This window comes from Megalopta genalis, unplaced genomic scaffold, assembly GCF_051020955.1.
Source record: "Megalopta genalis isolate 19385.01 unplaced genomic scaffold, iyMegGena1_principal scaffold0037, whole genome shotgun sequence".
NCBI classification, from domain to species: Eukaryota; Metazoa; Arthropoda; class Insecta; order Hymenoptera; family Halictidae; genus Megalopta; species Megalopta genalis.
The window spans coordinates 37,241-56,564 of NW_027476106.1; the positions used below are offsets into that span (position 1 = coordinate 37,241).

General features: G+C 43.6%; 4 protein-coding genes across 10 annotated transcripts; 3 read left to right on the forward strand and 1 right to left on the reverse strand.

The window, feature by feature from the left end:
• The first annotated feature begins 304 nt into the window (after window positions 1-304).
• On the forward strand, window positions 305-7,569 carry fliI (FLII actin remodeling protein). 4 transcript variants are annotated; one of them, XM_033472172.2, is made up of 23 exons: window positions 305-523; window positions 1,701-1,826; window positions 1,912-2,022; window positions 2,118-2,356; window positions 2,465-2,626; window positions 2,724-2,944; window positions 3,047-3,263; window positions 3,358-3,599; window positions 3,698-3,786; window positions 3,851-3,921; window positions 4,048-4,294; window positions 4,400-4,585; window positions 4,674-4,985; window positions 5,094-5,266; window positions 5,343-5,469; window positions 5,549-5,671; window positions 5,762-5,965; window positions 6,067-6,188; window positions 6,290-6,541; window positions 6,646-6,772; window positions 6,908-7,090; window positions 7,202-7,315; window positions 7,418-7,569. In XM_033472172.2, exons 2-23 carry the CDS (start codon window positions 1,764-1,766, stop codon window positions 7,550-7,552), a joined length of 3,720 nt encoding a protein of 1,239 aa, XP_033328063.2. In that variant the 5' UTR covers window positions 305-523; window positions 1,701-1,763; the 3' UTR covers window positions 7,553-7,569. The 4 variants fall into 4 exon arrangements, with proteins under 4 accessions (XP_033328063.2, XP_033328061.2, XP_033328064.2 ...); XM_033472170.2 differs by lacking the exon at window positions 305-523 and adding an exon at window positions 530-673; XM_033472173.2 differs by lacking the exon at window positions 305-523 and adding an exon at window positions 1,415-1,433.
• Window positions 6,620-9,068, reverse strand: EMRE (Essential MCU regulator). 4 transcript variants are annotated; one of them, XM_033472191.2, is made up of 3 exons: window positions 8,718-9,068; window positions 8,551-8,578; window positions 6,620-8,476 (listed from the first exon to the last, which is right to left on the reverse strand). In XM_033472191.2, the coding sequence occupies exon 3, from the start codon at window positions 8,439-8,441 to the stop codon at window positions 8,181-8,183; it is 261 nt and encodes an 86-aa protein (XP_033328082.1). In that variant the 5' UTR covers window positions 8,442-8,476; window positions 8,551-8,578; window positions 8,718-9,068; the 3' UTR covers window positions 6,620-8,180. The 4 variants fall into 4 exon arrangements, with proteins under 4 accessions (XP_033328082.1, XP_033328081.1, XP_033328080.1 ...); XM_033472190.2 differs by having other exon boundaries at window positions 8,551-8,680; window positions 8,755-9,056; XM_033472189.2 differs by having other exon boundaries at window positions 8,755-9,054.
• Window positions 9,069-9,607: 539 nt separating this feature from the next.
• On the forward strand, window positions 9,608-11,043 carry Dph5 (diphthine methyl ester synthase). The gene is made up of 4 exons (XM_033472181.2): window positions 9,608-9,924; window positions 10,106-10,282; window positions 10,374-10,704; window positions 10,786-11,043. Exons 1-4 carry the CDS (start codon window positions 9,790-9,792, stop codon window positions 10,992-10,994), a joined length of 852 nt encoding a protein of 283 aa, XP_033328072.2. The 5' UTR covers window positions 9,608-9,789; the 3' UTR covers window positions 10,995-11,043.
• Window positions 11,044-11,198: 155 nt separating this feature from the next.
• Window positions 11,199-17,555, forward strand: LOC117221315 (uncharacterized). Its single transcript, XM_033472168.2, has 4 exons — window positions 11,199-11,989; window positions 12,093-16,285; window positions 16,451-16,545; window positions 16,708-17,555. The coding sequence occupies exons 2-4, from the start codon at window positions 12,433-12,435 to the stop codon at window positions 17,374-17,376; spliced, it is 4,617 nt and encodes a 1,538-aa protein (XP_033328059.2). The 5' UTR covers window positions 11,199-11,989; window positions 12,093-12,432; the 3' UTR covers window positions 17,377-17,555.
• The last annotated feature ends 1,769 nt before the right edge of the window (window positions 17,556-19,324 follow it).

The following is a 19,324-nucleotide window of genomic DNA, read 5'->3' on the forward strand; positions in this document are numbered from 1 at the left end:
TGTATGTATACAGACAGTGTTTCCCCTTGTCTCTAGACTCTAGGCTCTGTACAGCCCTTAGAATTTAGGGCTCTCTCTCTCTCTCTCTCTCTCTCTCTCTCTCTCTCTCTCTCTCTCTCTCTCTCTCTGTGTGTGTGTGTGTGTGTGTGTGTGTGTGTGTGTGTTTGTGTGCGTGCGTGCGTGTATGTATGTATGTATGTATGTATGTATGTATGTATGTATGTATGTATGTTTGTATGTTTGTATGTATGTATGTATGTATGTATGTATGTATGTATGTATGTATGTATGTATGTGCGTGCGTGCGTGCGTGCGTGCGTGCGTGCGTGTGTGCACGCATGTAATAAAACGACAGAATAAAAAGGAGGTTTAAATTGTCTTCAATTGGAAATGCATCAAAACCATCGTCAAGTCGCCAGCCAATGAGAACGAGAAAAAAGAAATCGTCGTGACTCTGTAAACGCACCCTGTGTCTCTTGAGTTGATTGCAGTTATGAAGTCGTCACTGTACATGTACCTATGCGTACGTACTACGTAGTGTTTAGAAAATATAAACCGTACAATAAATACACCGTGTATGTACATACTCGCATTCGGTATACAACATTCAATGTGTGTACGTTCATATTCATTTTTAAGGGCATTTAAATATTTCAGTTATTAACGAATGAAAGTACGTATGCACAGCATTTAATCAATCATTTACAGATCTTTGCTTAGACATAATTAGCCATCTTCTCGTCTCGTACGATACAGTCCGTACTACGTACTGTTCCGTACACATTCAGTAATGGGTTCTACTCCTGCATACCACAGCAGCAGACCGCAGCTTGATCCGTTTAGCGAAGATGAATATACATAGAAATCTTTTTTGCTCGGATTGACTGACGATTCTGGCTGACATCTACTATAGTGCGGATTGAATGCGCAGAAAAATGGTGGGGATGTGCGCGCCAGCATAGGGAGTAAGAAAAGCGTGCAGAAGTAGGTCCCATTACTGTAATCCATTTTAGAAGGTGTACGAATACTTTGTACATCGACTGTATGTATGTATGTATGTTGCACTGCTCTGAAACTGTATGTACATAAAAGTTGTACATACTTGGTGTACGTACACGCGACGGAAATGCATATACACGTTAGTGAGGAAACACATATGCGTTTCCATATATGCGTATGTATATAAGATATCCGCGTATACATACCTTGTATAGATACATAATTATTGCTATACACGTGTATAGTGCCATGACATATATATAATGCTATACACGTTTGACTAGTTCGAGATTGGAAAATACAATTGTATTCTTTCGCGCTAGTACGTTCCAAAAGAAAAAGAAAAGAAAGATTTTTTCTGTTTTGTTACTCGTACTTTTGTTATTTGTAGTTGGTACATTTAACTAATGTCACATATGCATGTATAAAAACGAGTAAGCGATAAGTACTATCTCCCCCATCACTAGAGGTTATGCGCGAGCGATATATTTTACATGTAGATACACAATGTATCTTGTATGAATCATCGATGATCTTGTTGTTTCGATCGTTGAAAATCATGCTCGAAAATAGTTCGGCGGATAAGTAGTTCGGAAAAAATAAGTTGTAAACCGAAAACCGACGGTGAATTCCGCAAACAAATTTACTAATAAATGCATTCAGTCATTATCTTGTGAATTGCAAATATGAGTGTGTTACAGGTGGATGTACGAATGCCGTAAAAATACAGAAGGAAATAAGAACGTATTGAAAGTATAGACAAAATGGCCAACACAGGTGTGTTACCATTTGTACGTGGAATTGATTTTAGTAGTAATGATTTTGGTGTAAGTATTGTTCCGTTTTAAGGCATATTCTATAGTTTCCCCTTGCTGATTGTTTCACAAAATATTTATCTTTTAACTTTTACAGGATGGAAAATTTCCAGATTCTGTTCGCCTTATGACCGGAATACAATGGCTGAAATTAGATAAAACCAATTTAATGGAAATCCCTGGAGAAATGGGAAAACTATTGAAATTGGTAAAATCTTTTTACTCGAGAGTTTCTTTTTCATCGTCGAGTGTGATTTTTAAGCCGACAATCAAACTTCAAGCATGTTTTTATCCATGAAACAGGAACATCTTTCCCTTGTTAAAAATAAATTGGAACGCTTGTACGGAGAACTTACGGAATTAAGTTGCCTCAGAACATTGAACATCAGGCGTAATAATATTAAATCTAGCGGCATACCAGCCGAGCTGTTTCATCTGGAGGAGCTGACCACTCTAGATTTGAGTCATAACAATTTGAAAGAAGTACCGGAAGGGCTCGAACGCACTCGTTCCTTGTTGAACCTGAATTTAAGTTATAACCAGTGAGTGTGGCTCGTCCTGTTCCGCGTGTTCGTTCCGGTTCCGCTAGAAACGCCTAGCGATGTTGATGTCTCTTGCGCGATATAATGCCTAATAATTGTGTCTTTTAGCATAGAGACGATTCCTAATACGTTATTCATTCATTTGACCGATTTGCTCTTCCTGGACCTCAGTAACAATAAACTGGAGACGCTGCCGCCGCAAACTCGTCGCCTAGCAAATTTACAGACACTGAATTTGAACCATAATCCTTTGGGACACTTTCAATTGAGGTATGCGAACAAACGATTTTGTACAGACGAGCTAAAAAAAATGTCGACGATTTTTCGGCAAGTGGTATTTTTTTTCCTTTTCTTTTATCCGATTTAGGCAGCTACCGTCGTTGATGAATTTAACGACTCTACAGATGCGCGACACACAACGAACCTTAAACAATATCCCCTCGAGTTTGGAGACTTTGACGAATTTACAGGAACTCGATTTATCGCAGAACAATCTGCCTCGTGTACCGGATGCTCTTTATTCTTTGCCAAATTTGCGTCGTCTAAATTTAAGTGATAATCAAATAACTGAATTATCGACTGCTATCGGTAGGTTCGGTCGAAGTTTGTCGACATACCATAGTTTCATCGGATGTTCATGCAAATGCATACTACTACAGAATCGAGCCGTTAATATATTTTTCATTACAGAACTTTGGACGAAATTGGAAACGTTGAACATATGCCGGAACAAGTTAACCGCGATACCAGCTTCTTTGTGCAAAATTGTAACGCTTAGAAGATTATACTTGAACGACAATCAGCTAGATTTCGAAGGTATTCCGTCGGGAATCGGCAAGTTATCGTCGTTACAAGTGTTTTCAGCAGCCAACAATCATTTAGAGATGATACCGGAAGGTTTGTGCAGGTACGTATTTTACGACATAATGCATTTTTCCTTCTCCCGTTTCTTACCGAAATGGTACAAATACATGCAAAAAGTTTTATGCCTTCTGGCGTAGGTGCGGCTCATTGAAGAAATTGATATTATCGTCGAATCGATTGATTACCGTGCCGGACGCTATTCATTTACTTACCGATTTAGAACAGTTAGACTTGAGAGATAATCCAAATTTGGTAATGCCGCCGAAACCAACCGAGGTACAAAAAGGATCGGGAATCGAATTTTATAACATTGATTTTTCTTTACAACATCAGTTGCGACTCGCTGGTGCAAACGTACCGGCACCGACTCAAACGGCCAGTAAGTCTTTCAATGATTTTTCTGTGTGGATACAGGCTTAATTGGTACACTACACACACCTTGGTGACCTTGTAATCGTTCGTGTATGCGTGTATTAGGTAGCAAAGATCCGATAGCTCGTAAAATGAGGCTCAGACGAAGACGAGATCAGGAGGAGGCTGATCAGGATCAAGCTAAGATATTAAAGGTAAAATAGTTTATAGTGTCGCAACGTGACGTCTCTCTTTAAAATCCTGTTTTCCCCTCGTCAGGGTATGAAGGACATAGCGAAGGAAAAGAACAAAGACAAAGAATGCGAAGAATCTAAAGCTGAATCATTGAAGTAAGCCCGATACTCGAGAGAGAGAGAGAGAGAGGGAGAGAGAACGGTCTACAATCGATTATTTCCTTTTTCCTTGATTGTCTTTCGTCTTCTCGTTATCTTGTTTTTCTTTCGTTCGTATTCTAGACCAAAACGATGGGACGAAACCCTTGAGAAACCACCGTTAGATTATTCGGAATTTTTCGACGAGGACGCGGGCCAAGTACCTGGTCTATCGGTATGGGAAATAGAGAATTTTTTGCCGAACGAGATAGAAGAAGTGGCGCATGGCAAGTTTTACGAAGGCGACTGTTACATCGTATTGAAGACCGAGGTCGATGAAACCGGTTCGCTGGTTTGGGCTATCTACTTCTGGATAGGAGAGAAAGCAACCGTAGGTTAACAACGGCTTTCATAACAACACCATATAGTAGTAACTATATAAACGAACACGCAGCATAAAGTCTACTATATCGCGCACATGCGCGTTCTGTTGTAGTTGGATAAAAGAGCTTGCGCCGCAATCCACGCTGTAAATTTAAGGAATTATTTGGGCGCGCAATGTCGTACTATCAGGGAAGAACAAGGCGAGGAATCGGATGAATTTCTAATGTTATTCGAAACTGGTATAACTTATATCGAAGGAGGTCGTACCTCGTCTGGCTTTTACACGGTCGAAGACACGGTTTGTAGAACATGTAGGATACGTTGCGTCTTATTTGATTGGTTTGATTCTGTTATGTTCCTTTTGGATCGTTTTACATGCGCGACAGCCATTCGTAACAAGATTATACAGAGTTCACGCTGCGGGTGCCTCTATCCATCTGGAACCTGTACCGGTTCATTTCGATTCCCTGGACCCGGGTTTCGTATTTGTCTTGGATACAGGCAACAAGGTTTTTATGTGGTACGGTAAGAAGGCGAAAAGTACGTTGAAATCAAAAGCAAGACTAATGGCAGAAAAGATTAATAAAAACGAAAGGAAAAACAAAGCTGAGATCACAACGGAAATTATGAATTCTGAATCGGACGATTTTCTAACGTGTCTGAACGTGAGAGATTCGTCGCAGCTTCTACCGATTGTAGTAAGTAGAACGATCTACGTACGGAGAAGTAGGGTGCAATATTTGAGATATATGTATCTTTTACAACTAAATATAATATAACTTGAATCTCGTTTAAAACGATTGCAGGAACATGTGGACCCGGATTTTACAGCCCTTGCGCCCCGTCTTTATCAAGTGCAACTCGGCATGGGTTATTTAGAATTACCACAGGTTGAAGTGCCGCATGGGAAGTTAACGAATACGCTTTTAAATAATCGCAATGTTTATATACTGGATTGTCACTTGGACGTTTACGTTTGGTAAATCAGAGCTGAAATGTCGAACATGCATTGTGTATGTATTTCTTGCATGTACGTAATGATTGTACGAATGTAGGTTTGGCAAGAAGTCAACGAGGTTGGTGCGGGCAGCAGCTGTTAAGCTATCCCAGGAATTGTTTAACATGATAGAGCGACCGGATTATGCTACGGTAACCAGATTACAAGAAGGAACTGAGTCTCAGGTGAGCTGTATACATACATACATATATATTATATATTTTCTCTCTTTCTCCCTCTCTCGTTGTTCATAATTTTATTTAGATTTTCAAATCGAAATTTACTGGTTGGGACGAAGTGATAGCTGTCGATTTTACTAGAACTGCCGAATCAGTCGCCAAAACTGGCGCCGACCTTACGAAATGGGCTAAACAACAGGAAACCAAGGTATTTCGAAGAAAACTGTAAAGTCAAATTAAAAAAAGTAAAAGAAGAAAGAAAAGAAATTGTTCTAATGTAACAATCTTGTTGCAATAGGCGGATTTGGCTGCGCTTTTTATGCCTAGACAACCGGCGATGTCGTTCGTCGAAGCGCAACAACTTATGTCAGAATGGAACGACGATTTGGAACGCATGGAACGATTTGTGCTGGAAGGAAAAAAATTTGTGCGACTACCTGAAGAAGAATTTGGGCATTTTTATAGCGGAGATTGTTACGTTTTTCTGTGCCGTTATTGGATGGTAAGTGATAAACAACCAACAAGATTTTCTGTAATTATCTCGGTTTCCCTTTTAATTCTTTTTGTTTTGTTTTGTTGTTGTTGTTTTCGATTCTGTTATAGCCGTTGGATACCGCTGAAAACGAAGACGGAGATGAACAGTTTGAAGAAGATTATCAATGCACGGTGTACTTCTGGCAAGGTAGAGATGCAGGCAATATGGGGTGGTTGACGTTTACATTTAGGTACAAAAACGAACACGCTTAGCTCCTCGAATATCTTGTTCTTAGAGATGATTTACTATTATGTGACTAGATCTTGCTTGATTCGACTATGCTGTCTTCAGTTTACAGAAAAAGTTTAAATCGCTGTTTGGGGAGAATTTGGAAGTTGTTCGAACTCACCAGCAGCAGGAAAACTTAAAATTCTTATCATATTTCAAAAGAAAATTTATTATTCATCATGGTAAACGCAAACAGCCAAAGTCTTCCGATACTAACAGAGTTGAATTTTATCATTTGAGGAGTAATGGAAGTGCATTGTGTACTAGATTGATACAAATACCAGCTGACTCGTCGTTACTGAATTCTTCTTTTTGGTGAGATCATTTATAGAGATAATAAACAAGGATTATTTGTGGTTTTGGATGGAAGTGATAATGAGGAATAATGAGAGATTCTTTTTGTATGCTCTTTATTGCAGTTATATTTTAAATGTACCGTTTAACAATGACGACGAGACTGGGATAGTGTATGCTTGGATTGGTTCTAAAGCGGACAGCGACGAAGCGCGTTTAATCCAAGAAATCGCCGAAGAAATGTTTAATAATGTACGTTACGATATCTGCGGAATATCTCGTGTTAAAATAATTTATAATTAATATAATTACGAATTGATAACACAATTGAGAATGGTAGGCCGAATAACGGGAATTGTATCGCGTTGTTACATGTTTGTGGTACAGCCGTGGATAAGTCTTCAAGTTCTAAACGAAGGCGAGGAACCGGATAACTTTTTTTGGGTGGCCCTTGGTGGAAAGAAGTCTTACGACGCCGATGCAGAGTACATGAATTATACTAGATTATTTAGATGCTCAAACGAAAAAGGATATTTTACTATTAGCGAGAAATGCACCGACTTCTGTCAAGTATGAATCAAATTTATTGGTTGTAAAGTCTTGTTGTGATAGCGCATCTGGTACAGTATAATATTCTCCATATGGGTAATTGAAATCATGATCGATTGATCATGTTTCTAGGATGATTTAGCGGACGACGACATTATGATATTAGACAATGGCGAACAAGTATTTCTATGGCTGGGAAGCAGGTGCTCGGAAGTAGAGATCAAATTGGCCTATAAGTCTGCTCAGGTAAAATAAGAAAAAAAGAGAACAGAATAAGAAAAAGGATGTGACGCGCTGGGTTGGTAAGATAAACTGGTTCAAAAGAAAATAATGTAAAATGGATTTTAGGTGTACATTCAACATTTGCGAGTAAAGCAACCGGACAGGCCTCGGAAATTGTTTTTAACTGCAAAAGGAAAAGAATCTCGTAGGTTCACGAAATGTTTTCATGGTTGGAGTTTACATAAAAGACCGCTTCAATAAAATAGATTTAACGAATACTCTGCTTGTTTTCTTTCTGTCCGAATCATTTATTGTCACCAACGACGACCCGAGAGCTTTTCTCAAGATAGATTACTCGAACATTTCGTTTTACTTCTCTTTTCCTCGGCAAATTTATTAACTAAAACCATATACAGACTAGATCGGGTATGTTAAATAAGTTATTAGACGAGCATATATCGGAAATAGTTTGATGTACGGATCATGCATCTTCATCGCGCGCGTATACTGTATTTATAATCTGTATTTATATCCTATATTGGATTTAGGCAAACATGTTTGCAAATATATTATTTGTTTACGCATCCGACAGCGTACCAACGTTATTAGAAGGAACTTTCTATACATGCTTTACACCAAGAAAAAAAAAGAAACAACAACGACAAGAAGAAGAAGAGAACGGTACAAAGACAGAATATAATAATGATTCCTGTGAAGAACGAGGAGGTGAACTTTCAAATCGATTACAATCTTCTAAACCATTCTAGATCGGTTGTAGAATCAGTTGAAATCGAACCTTCGATGGTCGTGTAATGCATACGTGTGTGTTTGAAGCATCAAAATTCTGCAGCATTATCCTGCCACAAAGTGTGAAAGAATAGAAGTAAGCCTAGTCATCGTCGTCATCGTCCGATGGTACAAATAGCTCTTTTTCCTCGAGAATATGAGCCACCAATTTACTGAGTGTGACACCGATGACTAAACCGGTTACGACACTGGTGATAACACCCACGTAACCGAATCGTGTCCCTTTTGGTTCCGGGAGAATAGCGCCTGACGGTGTCGTTGTCCTCGGCCGAAAATGCAATTTGTTCTCGCCGTTAATTCTCAAAATGGTACGAAACAGAAAAGATGCACGTTGCAACGTCATTCTTTGTTGAAAATTGTCAGCAGTACGATATGAGGCTAGAAACAATTGTTCGCTGTATAAGCAAAGTCGTGGCTAAGAGTTATGAAATACATCTGTATTTTGTACGTACGAACGTGAACGTATAGAAACTGTTGCCGCTGCAATCAGAGATACGAAAGCTCAAATTAATAGCAATAGAAGGTAAACGAAATTAGGTTAGACCCCTTCTTTGATCGTCTTGTAACGATATATCGTAGCCTCTGAATCGAGTAATAATAATTGAAGATTCACACTTACAAGTTCTATTTGACGAGTGGATGTAAAATTTGTTTACCTTATGTCTTGATTCGATAATATTTAAAGCTGTTCATTAGAACATTATAAGAATGTCATCGTAAGAATGATTGGAGATAGAAAGCCGACCAGAGCAGACCAGTGTGGCCCATAGACCTGCATGGATCTAAGAATACGTATGTACGATATGGACGGAGCATATATGGGCCTGCATGCATGTACAGTAATGCATACAGCAATATATGAACAGTGGGTAAAAAGAAGTACAGTGTACTCTCGTACGTAGCTCTAGGCCGCAGATTGTACCGTTAGCGAGGGTCAACGTGGAAATTTTCCTTGCTCTGATTGACTGACTGCTCTGATTCACTGCTGACACAGGATCCACTGCGGATTGGATGTGCAGTAAAATGGTGGGGATGTGTGCTCCAGCTTAGGGAGTAAGAAAAGTGTGTTGAAATAAATAATTTAAAACGAAATAACTTTTTTTACGATTTTATCATGCTAACAAATTGAAATGTTTGAAAATCTCTAGTAATTTAATTAAATTAGAATTTCTAGTAATCTAAACCGTCTAACTAATCTCCTCCCCCAGAAAAAAATTTAGATCGCTTGGCCAAATTATAAAAAAGTTAATCCGTTTTAAAAGATGTGCAAATACTTTATGTAATCACAGCTGGTGTAATATATACGTAATAGCTATTTATGTCATACATACCGTTTTTTTCAGATTCTGCACGATTTTTCTAGCTCATTTAGCTTCTGCAAGTATTCCCACCATTTTGCCGCGCATCCAATCTGCAGTGAATCCTATCTTAGCATCGAATTGTCAGCCAATCGGAGGACAAAATATTTTTAGGCTGACCCCTAGCGGATGAAGCTGCGGCCGGAAAGGTGTGCAGGAGGATACTGTGCAGGAGGATACTGTACTGTAGGACCCGTTACTGTACACAAGTAGGTCTGCCCACGCGTCCATACTCGACTGTGAAATCAAAAAGTTGCACGCATAGAACGTTATTTGGTCGGAAAGAAGTCGGAAAGAAGTCGAAAAGAAGAACCAGAGTCAAAGATTATCATCATGTTGCATGTGATCGGGTTGGGTCTTGGTAATCCGAAGGACATAACCATTAAAGGTCTTGAGACAATACGTAAATGTGACCGTATCTATTTAGAAACGTACACATCGATTTTGGCTACTGGACTAGAAGATTTTGTAAGCTCGAGAAATTGGTTGGCCTAAATGGTTGGCCTAGCGAAATTCTACTTATTTTTTATATTATTACTTATTATTTATATTACTTACTTCTACTTATTATTTTATATTATTATATATTTATATTTGTCTACGTATTTATTCCGATTTATTTACGTGTTTATAATGTTTCATCGCTAAGGAAACATTGTATGGACGTGAAATACTGGAGGCAGATAGAGAACTAGTCGAGAACAATACCGACGAATTATTGCCAAAGAGCGAGAACGAGAACGTTGCCCTCTTAGTGGGCGGTGATCCGTTCGGAGCTACAACACATTCCGATTTGATAGTACGAGCTCACGAGAAAAAGTTACAGGTGATTGAAAAAGAACCCGTTCGGTCCTCCAACTTTATTATATTATTATATTTAGAATATCGTTATAACGACGCCATTGTTTTGCGGTTAGGTGAATATTATTCACAATGCATCCATATTGACCGCGATCGGTTGTTGCGGTCTTCAACTTTACCGATTTGGTGAAACTGTATCTATTCCTTATTGGAGCGACGATTGGAAACCCAGGAGTTTCTTTGAAAAACTTCTATACAACAGGGAAAGGAATTTACATACACTATGTCTATTGGACATTAAAGTGAAAGAGCCTACTTTCGAAAGTTTAACGAGAAAGAAAAAGGAATATATGCCGTCGATGTATATGACCGCCAACCAGGCTGCTGAGCAATTGGTGCAGTCGTTGCATGTAATACCCAAAGGGAGAGCATGGGATGACAGATTTAGTAAGAGAGGATAGAAAATGAAAGAATCGTAAATGTTGTACGCGAACGTAGACTAACCTAAAATCGAATGTGTTTTTTCAGCGATGGACGATTGGTGTACGGTTATAGCTTTGGGCCGCGTAGGCTGGGACGATCAGCGTGTCGCAATTGGTACTGTTGGAGAAATGTGTCGCATGGATGTTGGTCCACCGCCACATTGTCTCATCGTCCCATCGATGACGTTGCACCCTGTCGAAAGCGAATATCTGGCACAATACGGGAGGAGAGAATATACCGATCGATATTTGTGAGAAACGTTATTATAATATACGTAAATATGAATAAACTCATATACAAATATACGAATATACATAATTTAACCTTAGCAAATAATAGCGAATTCGGTATGTTGAAATCTTTAAATAGTACCGGCACTATGCAACCGACGCGTCCTGTGCTCACGTTCGATATATTCACCCACATTTTTTCGGTTCCGTGGACGGACCATGGAGATACCGCGCGCGCGCGCGCGGCCCCAATTGCTAGAACAAAACATTAAAAGAATACTCCGACACACCGAAGTATTCATGAAATGTTTATAGACGATTTACTAATTTTTTATAAAGATTAAATTCTTTCTTTTTGCGCACCGAAGCGTCTTTTTCTTCTTCTTCGTTGTATAATTTTATTTTCCTCTTGTTTATCAAGAAGCCAATTGTTAATTACCGTTTACACTATAACGTTTGATTTGAAACCGAATGATAAAGTTTTTCGATCGCATCGCGGACACGTCGTCCGGTTGTATACGTACGAATACCGATCTATCGTTACTCGGACACGGAATGGGCACGGCACGGTTATGTATAAATGTGGGGTTATATCGACGAGTAGTAAGGGATAGAAAAGTAGCGACTACATACATATAGCGTATAGCATGTTCGCAGGGAGAAAGAAAGCAACGCGCGTGTAAGTACGTGGTAGAAGGTTGTCGGCGGCAGGGGTGCCGGATCGATTGGACGAGGTTTTGCGCGTTCGCGTCGCGCCTCGAGGTTCGTGTATCCGTTGTTACGATCGCAGCCCGCTCGACGAGAGACAGGGGGTCGTCGAAAAGTCCGATTGACACGAACGAATACGGAAGATCGCAAACGCGTTCGTTGGTGATGGAGAAACGTATAGCGATATCGAAAATTCGGTGATTTAGCTGGTAGCAAAGTAGAGGGACTGTACGTTGACAGAGCGTAAATACGGAATTTGTTGGTTGCCGATCGATCCCCTGGCTGGTTTCCTAGGTTAACGGCGATAAAGCGTACGTACAGTTTGTGCTTATTGCGATTTCTTTCCTCGAATCCTTTTCTTACCCCGCGTTACACGAGAACATTTTTCATTCGACTTTTCATTTTCGCCCATAGGAAAAAGCTGAACAACAAGGGTTGCCTGATTTATTTGCCTGAATTATTCTCGAATCGTTACGTAGAATGTTCGATCGTACTACACGGTACAGCAAGCGTATACGTATACACGCACACGTATAATAGACTATCGCTAGCAGTAGCACTAGCACGATGGCGAGACCACGGTCGTAATCCTGATATAGGAGGATGAGGACGATAAGGGTGTAAGGCTAGGTAAGGTAACGCGTAACGCGTAAGGCATAACGAGTCGATAAAAGGACCGCGAACGAACGCAAACGGTTGGGAGATTGCGAGAACCTAAGCAGGGGTGGTGGTTGGGGGGGGGGGGGGGGTTGGTATGGCTTTGTCGGAAAAGGGATCGGTGATCGGCCCTCGAGTCCCTCGAGGTCTCGCGCCTGCGGTCGAAGGACTCGCGAGAGAGATCTTGCGACATCGACCCGAGGATATTTACACATTTGCGGCGCATCATTTCGAGCAACTGATCGAGTTACGGGAGAACGGACGCGCTTGTACGCGTGTGTCAAAAATACTGGATCGCGCGTCGTCTACCGGGAAATGTCGTGCGCTCGTAGATTGGATCGATGGCAATGGTGGCAACGGCAACGACAACCATCGAACATACGGTGGTTCGAATCGCCGCGACCGGTGTCGTTTCCCTGATCGGAAAGCGAACAATTCGATCGATGAAGCGGCGGCGGCGGCGGCGGCGATTAAAGAAACGACAGGGATATCGTGCGCAACGTTGGCGAAATTATTAACACGTGGAAAAAGGAGGAGGAGAAGAGCAAGCGGGGAGGAGGAAACGGCAACGAATAGAAACGGTTGGTCTATAAACGAAACGGTGAAGGTATTTAAAAAGCATGGCTACGAAAATAGGGGGAACAAGGGGAACAAGGAGAAGAAGGAGAAGAAGGGAACAAGGTCGAGGAGCACGCAAAGATCAAAGATTTCGACCGAAGAGGAAATTCATAGTTACCCGGTACAACGAGCCGCGGCGCAACCGCGGCTGTCGAAAACAACCGCGCTACGCCGATGTCATCGATCTTTATCCGTCGAAGATGTCTACGCGTACCTTGCGAGAAATAGTAGCCGACGATTCAAAGAAAATCAATCGGGAATCAAAGCGGGGAACCGCCGCTCGAACGAGTTGCACGGGATTAAAAGCCAACTCGAGAATTCGATGAAAAACATCGAGAACGCGTCGGCACGATGTCTGAAGCGACAGAGAAGCGTTGGACAAATCGAAGACGTGCGCGGCTCGTCGTCGAGGGTCGATAGGGACCGTGCGAGCATGGAATACGGTAGCGTCTCGTCGGCTTCGACGAGAAGAACTCGTTCGCTCGTGAACGTAACGTACTCGTCGAACGGGAGTAACGGTTACGGAAGCCACGTAAGTAGGGGGGCGTCCACTGGAAAGGACGAAATACAGCGCGACCGGCTGACGGAAACGGACGATAGCTCGATCGGAGCTATTTCGCAAAATCGTCAGGATCGACGGGAATCGTTCGGAGGAAGAGGAATCGAACCGAAGCAAAGGAAGAAGAACCCGGAACAAGAAGAAGAGAGTAGGGAGAAGGGAAGCGGAAGGGAAGCGGAAGAAGAAGCGAAAGAAGAAGAAGAAGAAGGTCGCGTCGCCGTGAAATCGAACGCGAAATCGGTAGTAGAAGAGTCGCGGGATATCGGGGACAACGGGGATACGGGGGGAGAAACGTTCGAGGACGAGTTCCGGTGCGATTCGGAGGGAATCGATATCGTTGCCGGTACGAAAATAAGCGTGGACCAAGCGAGACTCGTTGCCCGAGAGGATACGCCAGATGTTACGAGAAGTCGTCAAGTTTCCTCGGAGAACGAAGAAATCGTGATTCTTCCATCGGTGATTACGAAACAGTGTTCCGGTAACAGATACTCGGAAATTATTGCCGAGCGATCATCCGGAAACGATAGCTGCGACTGCGTGATTCTACCTCCCATATCGGTCGACGCGTCGAAACCGGTCAAGAAGGAAGACAATTTGGTGTTACCGGTATTGTCGAAATTCTCGGAAGCGATCGATAGCGAACAAGGATCGTCGAAGCCTCGCGGCGACAGCGAAGCTTCGAGCATCGGTGACGGAAGAAAGCGTTCGGAGCCGAACGCGCCCGTTTCGAAAACGCGGCCGCTCGAGCTAGGCGATCGCGATGACCAACGTCGTTCGACCAACGTTGCGCACCGAATTCCTTGTTCGCGCGACACCGCCGATACGAATAGATGCGAGAACGCGCAACAGATTTTGAAAGAGGACGGTACGATCGTTGATCGAGCAACCGAGAACGACGAGGCGCGTTCGGAGGCGAATCTGGAAACGAACGTTTCCAAAGAGGATACTTTAAATACGGAGTCCGATTTCGGCGAACTCTCGCGGACGTCGGCAAAGTCGTTGGACGATCGTTCGAACGCCGAGAGCGGAAACGAGAACGAAAACGAAAAGGAAGACGGGAAGGAGAACTCGACTGCGACCGCTACGACCGGCGGTGGCCACGCGGAGGAGGAACGCGAGGAACGGCAGCGAAATATTGGAGAACGGGAGACGCGTCCTGTAGGGAACGACGAGCTGAAAAACAAATTGATCGAGATAGAAACGGTCGAGAGAAGTATCGAAAGTACGCTAATTTCTTCGGAAACTGCGTCGATAGCCGACGATGGTCGCAAATCTGTAACGTCGCGTTCGATGGATTCCGCATCGAATTCGGAGTCGAACGAATCATCGGACGAATCGGAAAGATCGAAAGTTTTATTTGGGAATAGCGTAGATTCGATCGCTACCGAAACGTTGCACGGTGCTTGTGTAAAACAAGATTCGCTCCATAATTTGTACAACGATTCGCTGGGAAGCGATAACGCTGATACGGGAACTCGAAATCGATCGAATTTGGCTGAAATTTCGACAGCGTCAGCGACGTCGGCGAACGCGAGCGTGGAGGGCGAGGACGAGGGCGATGCCGACGGCGACGCCCGCGACGGTCGGTACCGAGCATCGATCGATTTCTCGAAAGACGCAGATCCGAACTGTTACGTGCTCACAGAAGGTTCGCCTTGCGAAATACCCGAATCGGTGACCACCGTGATCATACCGGATAAAGATACAGGCTTTCGAAGCGACAACGATGCTTTTCGAATCGAACGCGAACCGACCGACGACGCGTCTCGGGCAAAACAAGTACTTGGACTCGAACAGGAGGAAAATCCGTTCGGAGAATACGTCGTACACCCGATGGAAGCGTTTCAATGTTCCAACCAACGATTCGAACGTCGAACGAACGATCACCCCATGGATCTTTTACCCGATATAAAAGATGTCGTCGATCGAACGCTCGCGTGCAACGATCTGGACAATATTCGGGAGGAGGAGGAGGCGGAGGCGGAGGAAAACGAGAAAGACGCGATGGAGGAGAATGTACGAGATGAGTCATTGGATCGGCCGAGTCGAAACGCATCTGGCACGACGCGAGTCGAAGGTGCCTGTATTCCCGCGGAACGCGCTGCAACTGGAGATTCGATTTCGGTGAATCGAGAATATCGAGAACATGCGGCGACGGAAACGGAGACGGAAACGGAGGCGGAGGCGGAGGCGGAGGCGGAGGCGGAGACAACGTTCGGCGATCGCACGCGCGACCGGTACCTCTTGTCGGGTACGGTCGAACCTTGCCTGCGAGACGCGACAACGTCTTCTCTCGAAAATAGAAACGATTCGAGAAAATCCGAGGATCGATCGGAGATCGATCGCGACAACGTTTGCGAAACCGAGACAATATTTTCTTCGTTCGACACTGTTCTCCTAGACGGGAAAGCGACTATCGACGAAAGTTCTGTCTCGAAGAATAACCATTTTCAGAGCGAAAAAGAGCGCGTCGCCGATCGCCGCGAAAGTAGAAGAGACTCTTCCAACGTGGAAGAAGAAATTGCGAAAGAACTGATAGAAAATTTGACCGATGGAACTTCGAGACTCGAAGAAACAACGGGTACTACCGTGGAAGCCGCGAACCGTTTCGAGGCGAAATCCGACGCTCTGTCCGAGTACGGAGCAACGTCCGCGCGTACGATTTCCGAGCTTTCCAAAAATCAAGATCCGTCCGAACGATCGAACGAGCTGGTAATCGATTCGGATTTACGAAACAACCAGTTGGATGCGGCAATTAGGGTCGTTCAATTCCGTAAGTAGTACTATACATTATATTACGCATATTTATCGTTTATCCTTTATAATTGAGATCATTTGTCATTTGTCATTTGTCATTTGTCATTTTCCATTTGCCATTTTCGCTTTAGATATAGCGTACAGATAGGAATTTTTCAAACGTGATATCGTTTTCTGCTAGGTGTACGCGAGTTTCTGTTCCAACGTCGAGTTTCGAAGAAATCTGACCGAGAACGAAACGATGGACAACGTAGCCCGGATGCGTCCGTGGTTCTGGTAAGCGGACTGGTATTGTTGCTTGTCAAATTTAAATAGATCGTTCGAATGTTCTCTCGTGTTTCCTTCCTTCCTTCCTTCCTTCCTTCCTTCCTTCCTTCCTTCCTTCCTTCCTTTCTTTCTTTCTTTCTTTCTTTCTTTCTTTCTTTCTTTCTTTTCTAGAAGAAAACTGGAGAAAACGTAGCTATTTCGAACGATCGATACTGCGGAGAAGGGAAACGTAGAGATTCCGGTGCATTTGCATCGGAAAGGATAAACGACGGAAGGTGGTCGTCGATCGACCAGCAGATTCTTGGAAAACATGGATCGTATATTTCCAACGAGTTGAGACATACGGGAGAATTTCACGATTCGTTGCCGCTGCCGCTGCCTGTATTGGACATTTCAAAAGATGGAACGTCGTCCGTGGATGGGGCGATACGCGCGTTCGAACGGGCGCACGACGACGACGACGACGACGACGACGACGACGACGACGCCGCCGCCGCGAAACCGTTGCTCTCTCTTAAAACCGACAGCTCGTCGTTCGATTTCAAATCCCCCGAAACACGCGTCTTGTTGGCCTTCGACTCGGCCTTTGGTTTCCCGAAGAGCTTACGATCGATCGGTGATGCTTCGAACTGGTCGAAAACGTCTATCGATCTTTCGTCCTCCATGGAACGCGACTTTGATACGGATAAATCGAACGCCGACAGTTTCGCGGGAGAATGTTCCGATGCCGATATCGACGATATCCGAGAACCACTGGCCCTCGATAAAACGTCCAAGTCTATTCTCATAGAAGAAATTTTAACCGACGACGAGGAAGAGAAGGAACGCGCTATTGGATAATGTCGTGCCAAAGTAGGTACGCGTCGAATCAAAATTTCACTTTCAAACGGTTTTTCTAGCCGTGAGAACATTTCGTACGCGTTTGTACCAAGTCGTCCATAATTACGCGTATATTATACGTTCTATTATACGTTATATATAACCTATATGTTATAAATAAATTATTTACAAGAGCTATACATTGCGAGAGACAAGTTGTTACGTTATTATCGCGTTATCGCTACGTTGCAGCGACACGATCGAACGATCGGTTCTATACTTGTTTGAATATCGATAGTAGAATACGATAGTAAATCGTGATCGACCACGCGCCAAGTCGGTTTAAAACGCATGCGCGAGCGCCCGAGAGCAACCAAAGATATCCAGGGGTTACGTATTTTCGACGGCGAACGGCGAGTAGCGAGTTACGCGATGGTATCGACCAGTATCGGACGGTAGCGTCTTCGTAGATACGCACGCTCGAGCGGGACGCTCGCGTTCCAGATATAGTATCTAGCACTCTGCTAGTAGCGGTAGTAGCGATATTTGTAGCAGTAGCAGCAACACCAGCAACACCTAGCAGCAACGCTAGAAAGCGACAACTTTCGTTGTTCGATTGCATCGCGAGTACGCGATAACGCCTGCTTCTCGTATCGTGTTTGTTCGAACGAATGCTCTACGGAACTTTTGATCTACGCGCGTCGAAATACGTTCGCGAGTACGTGTACGTGTTGCGAGAGCAAACCCGAGAGCAGCGGCAACATTTGCGACAAGGTTTACGGCAACGGTTGTTACGGCAAGCTTCGAAAGGTGTTTCTTTCTAGAAAGAAAGAAAGAAAGAAAGAAGCCACGGTCCGACCGAAGAAAGGACGGAGCTGATTCACGTCTTGCCGCGAGACGGTAACGAAGACTCGACGCGAGCAAACACTCGCGCAGCGTTGTAGCAGCAACGAAAATTCAGGCGAATTTTCGGGCTTGTCGAGTTCGAAAGCGATTCGGGGAATCGTTGGCAGACGCGAATTCGCGATCGTCGAATGCGATCGGTCGCGAACAAGGACGAACCCGGAAACGGAACGAACGTGTCCAGGAAACAATCTCGATGTCGAAGAAAGCAAGTACGGAGAACGTATCGTTGGAAGAGAAGTCTGCGACGAAAATTCAAGCCGGAGTGCGCGGTTTTCTAGTACGGAAGAGACAAGAAGCCGCCCGAGTGGCTGCGACTAAAATTCAAGCAGGTTTCCGTGGTTTTAAAACCAGAAAACTGTTGAAAGAAAACGAACGGTAACGCGACGCGTGTACACGGTTTACCCTGTCATTTTCGATACTCGAACTCGCCTCTTCTCAGCCTCGGTTCGTTCGAACGCGTGTATGGTTTTTACGCGTTCTCAGCCGACAGTTTTTTCCAAAGAGGTACGCGTTCGCTTCGATTTCGATTCGAATTCTAGTCCTGGTCAAAATTCCAGTGCTCCTCGGATACTCGGAATTGCTGAGAAATTCGGAGATATTCGAATCGCTTCTAGAATATTATCGCTCGACTAAACCGATTCGCGGAAATTTGGGAAACGATGAAAAATTCGTCCGTACAAATGTACTATTTACCGGTCGCTGTTGTTATTATCATTGCTATTACACCATCGTTGTTATTGCTATTATCGGCATCGGTTTCGATCGGTTCTCGCGAGCGTAACGGTATTCGTTTCTTTCGTCGATTCGTTCGCGCGACTTTACGTATTAGAAATCGTTGCGAGATCGTTCTTTCCCTTTTCTCTTTCCGCACTGCTCCAACGAACGGATCCATAGTTATCGAGAAATAATCGAAATAGCCTCGGTGGTCACCAACGACGACACCAACGACGTTTGGCAACGACATCGACGCTGCACTCTACCGCTGGCCGCTGGTGCAAAAATATTCGTACAACTAACCAGTTAATTTTTAACCATAGCGCGGTACAGTCGAGTCTCGATACGT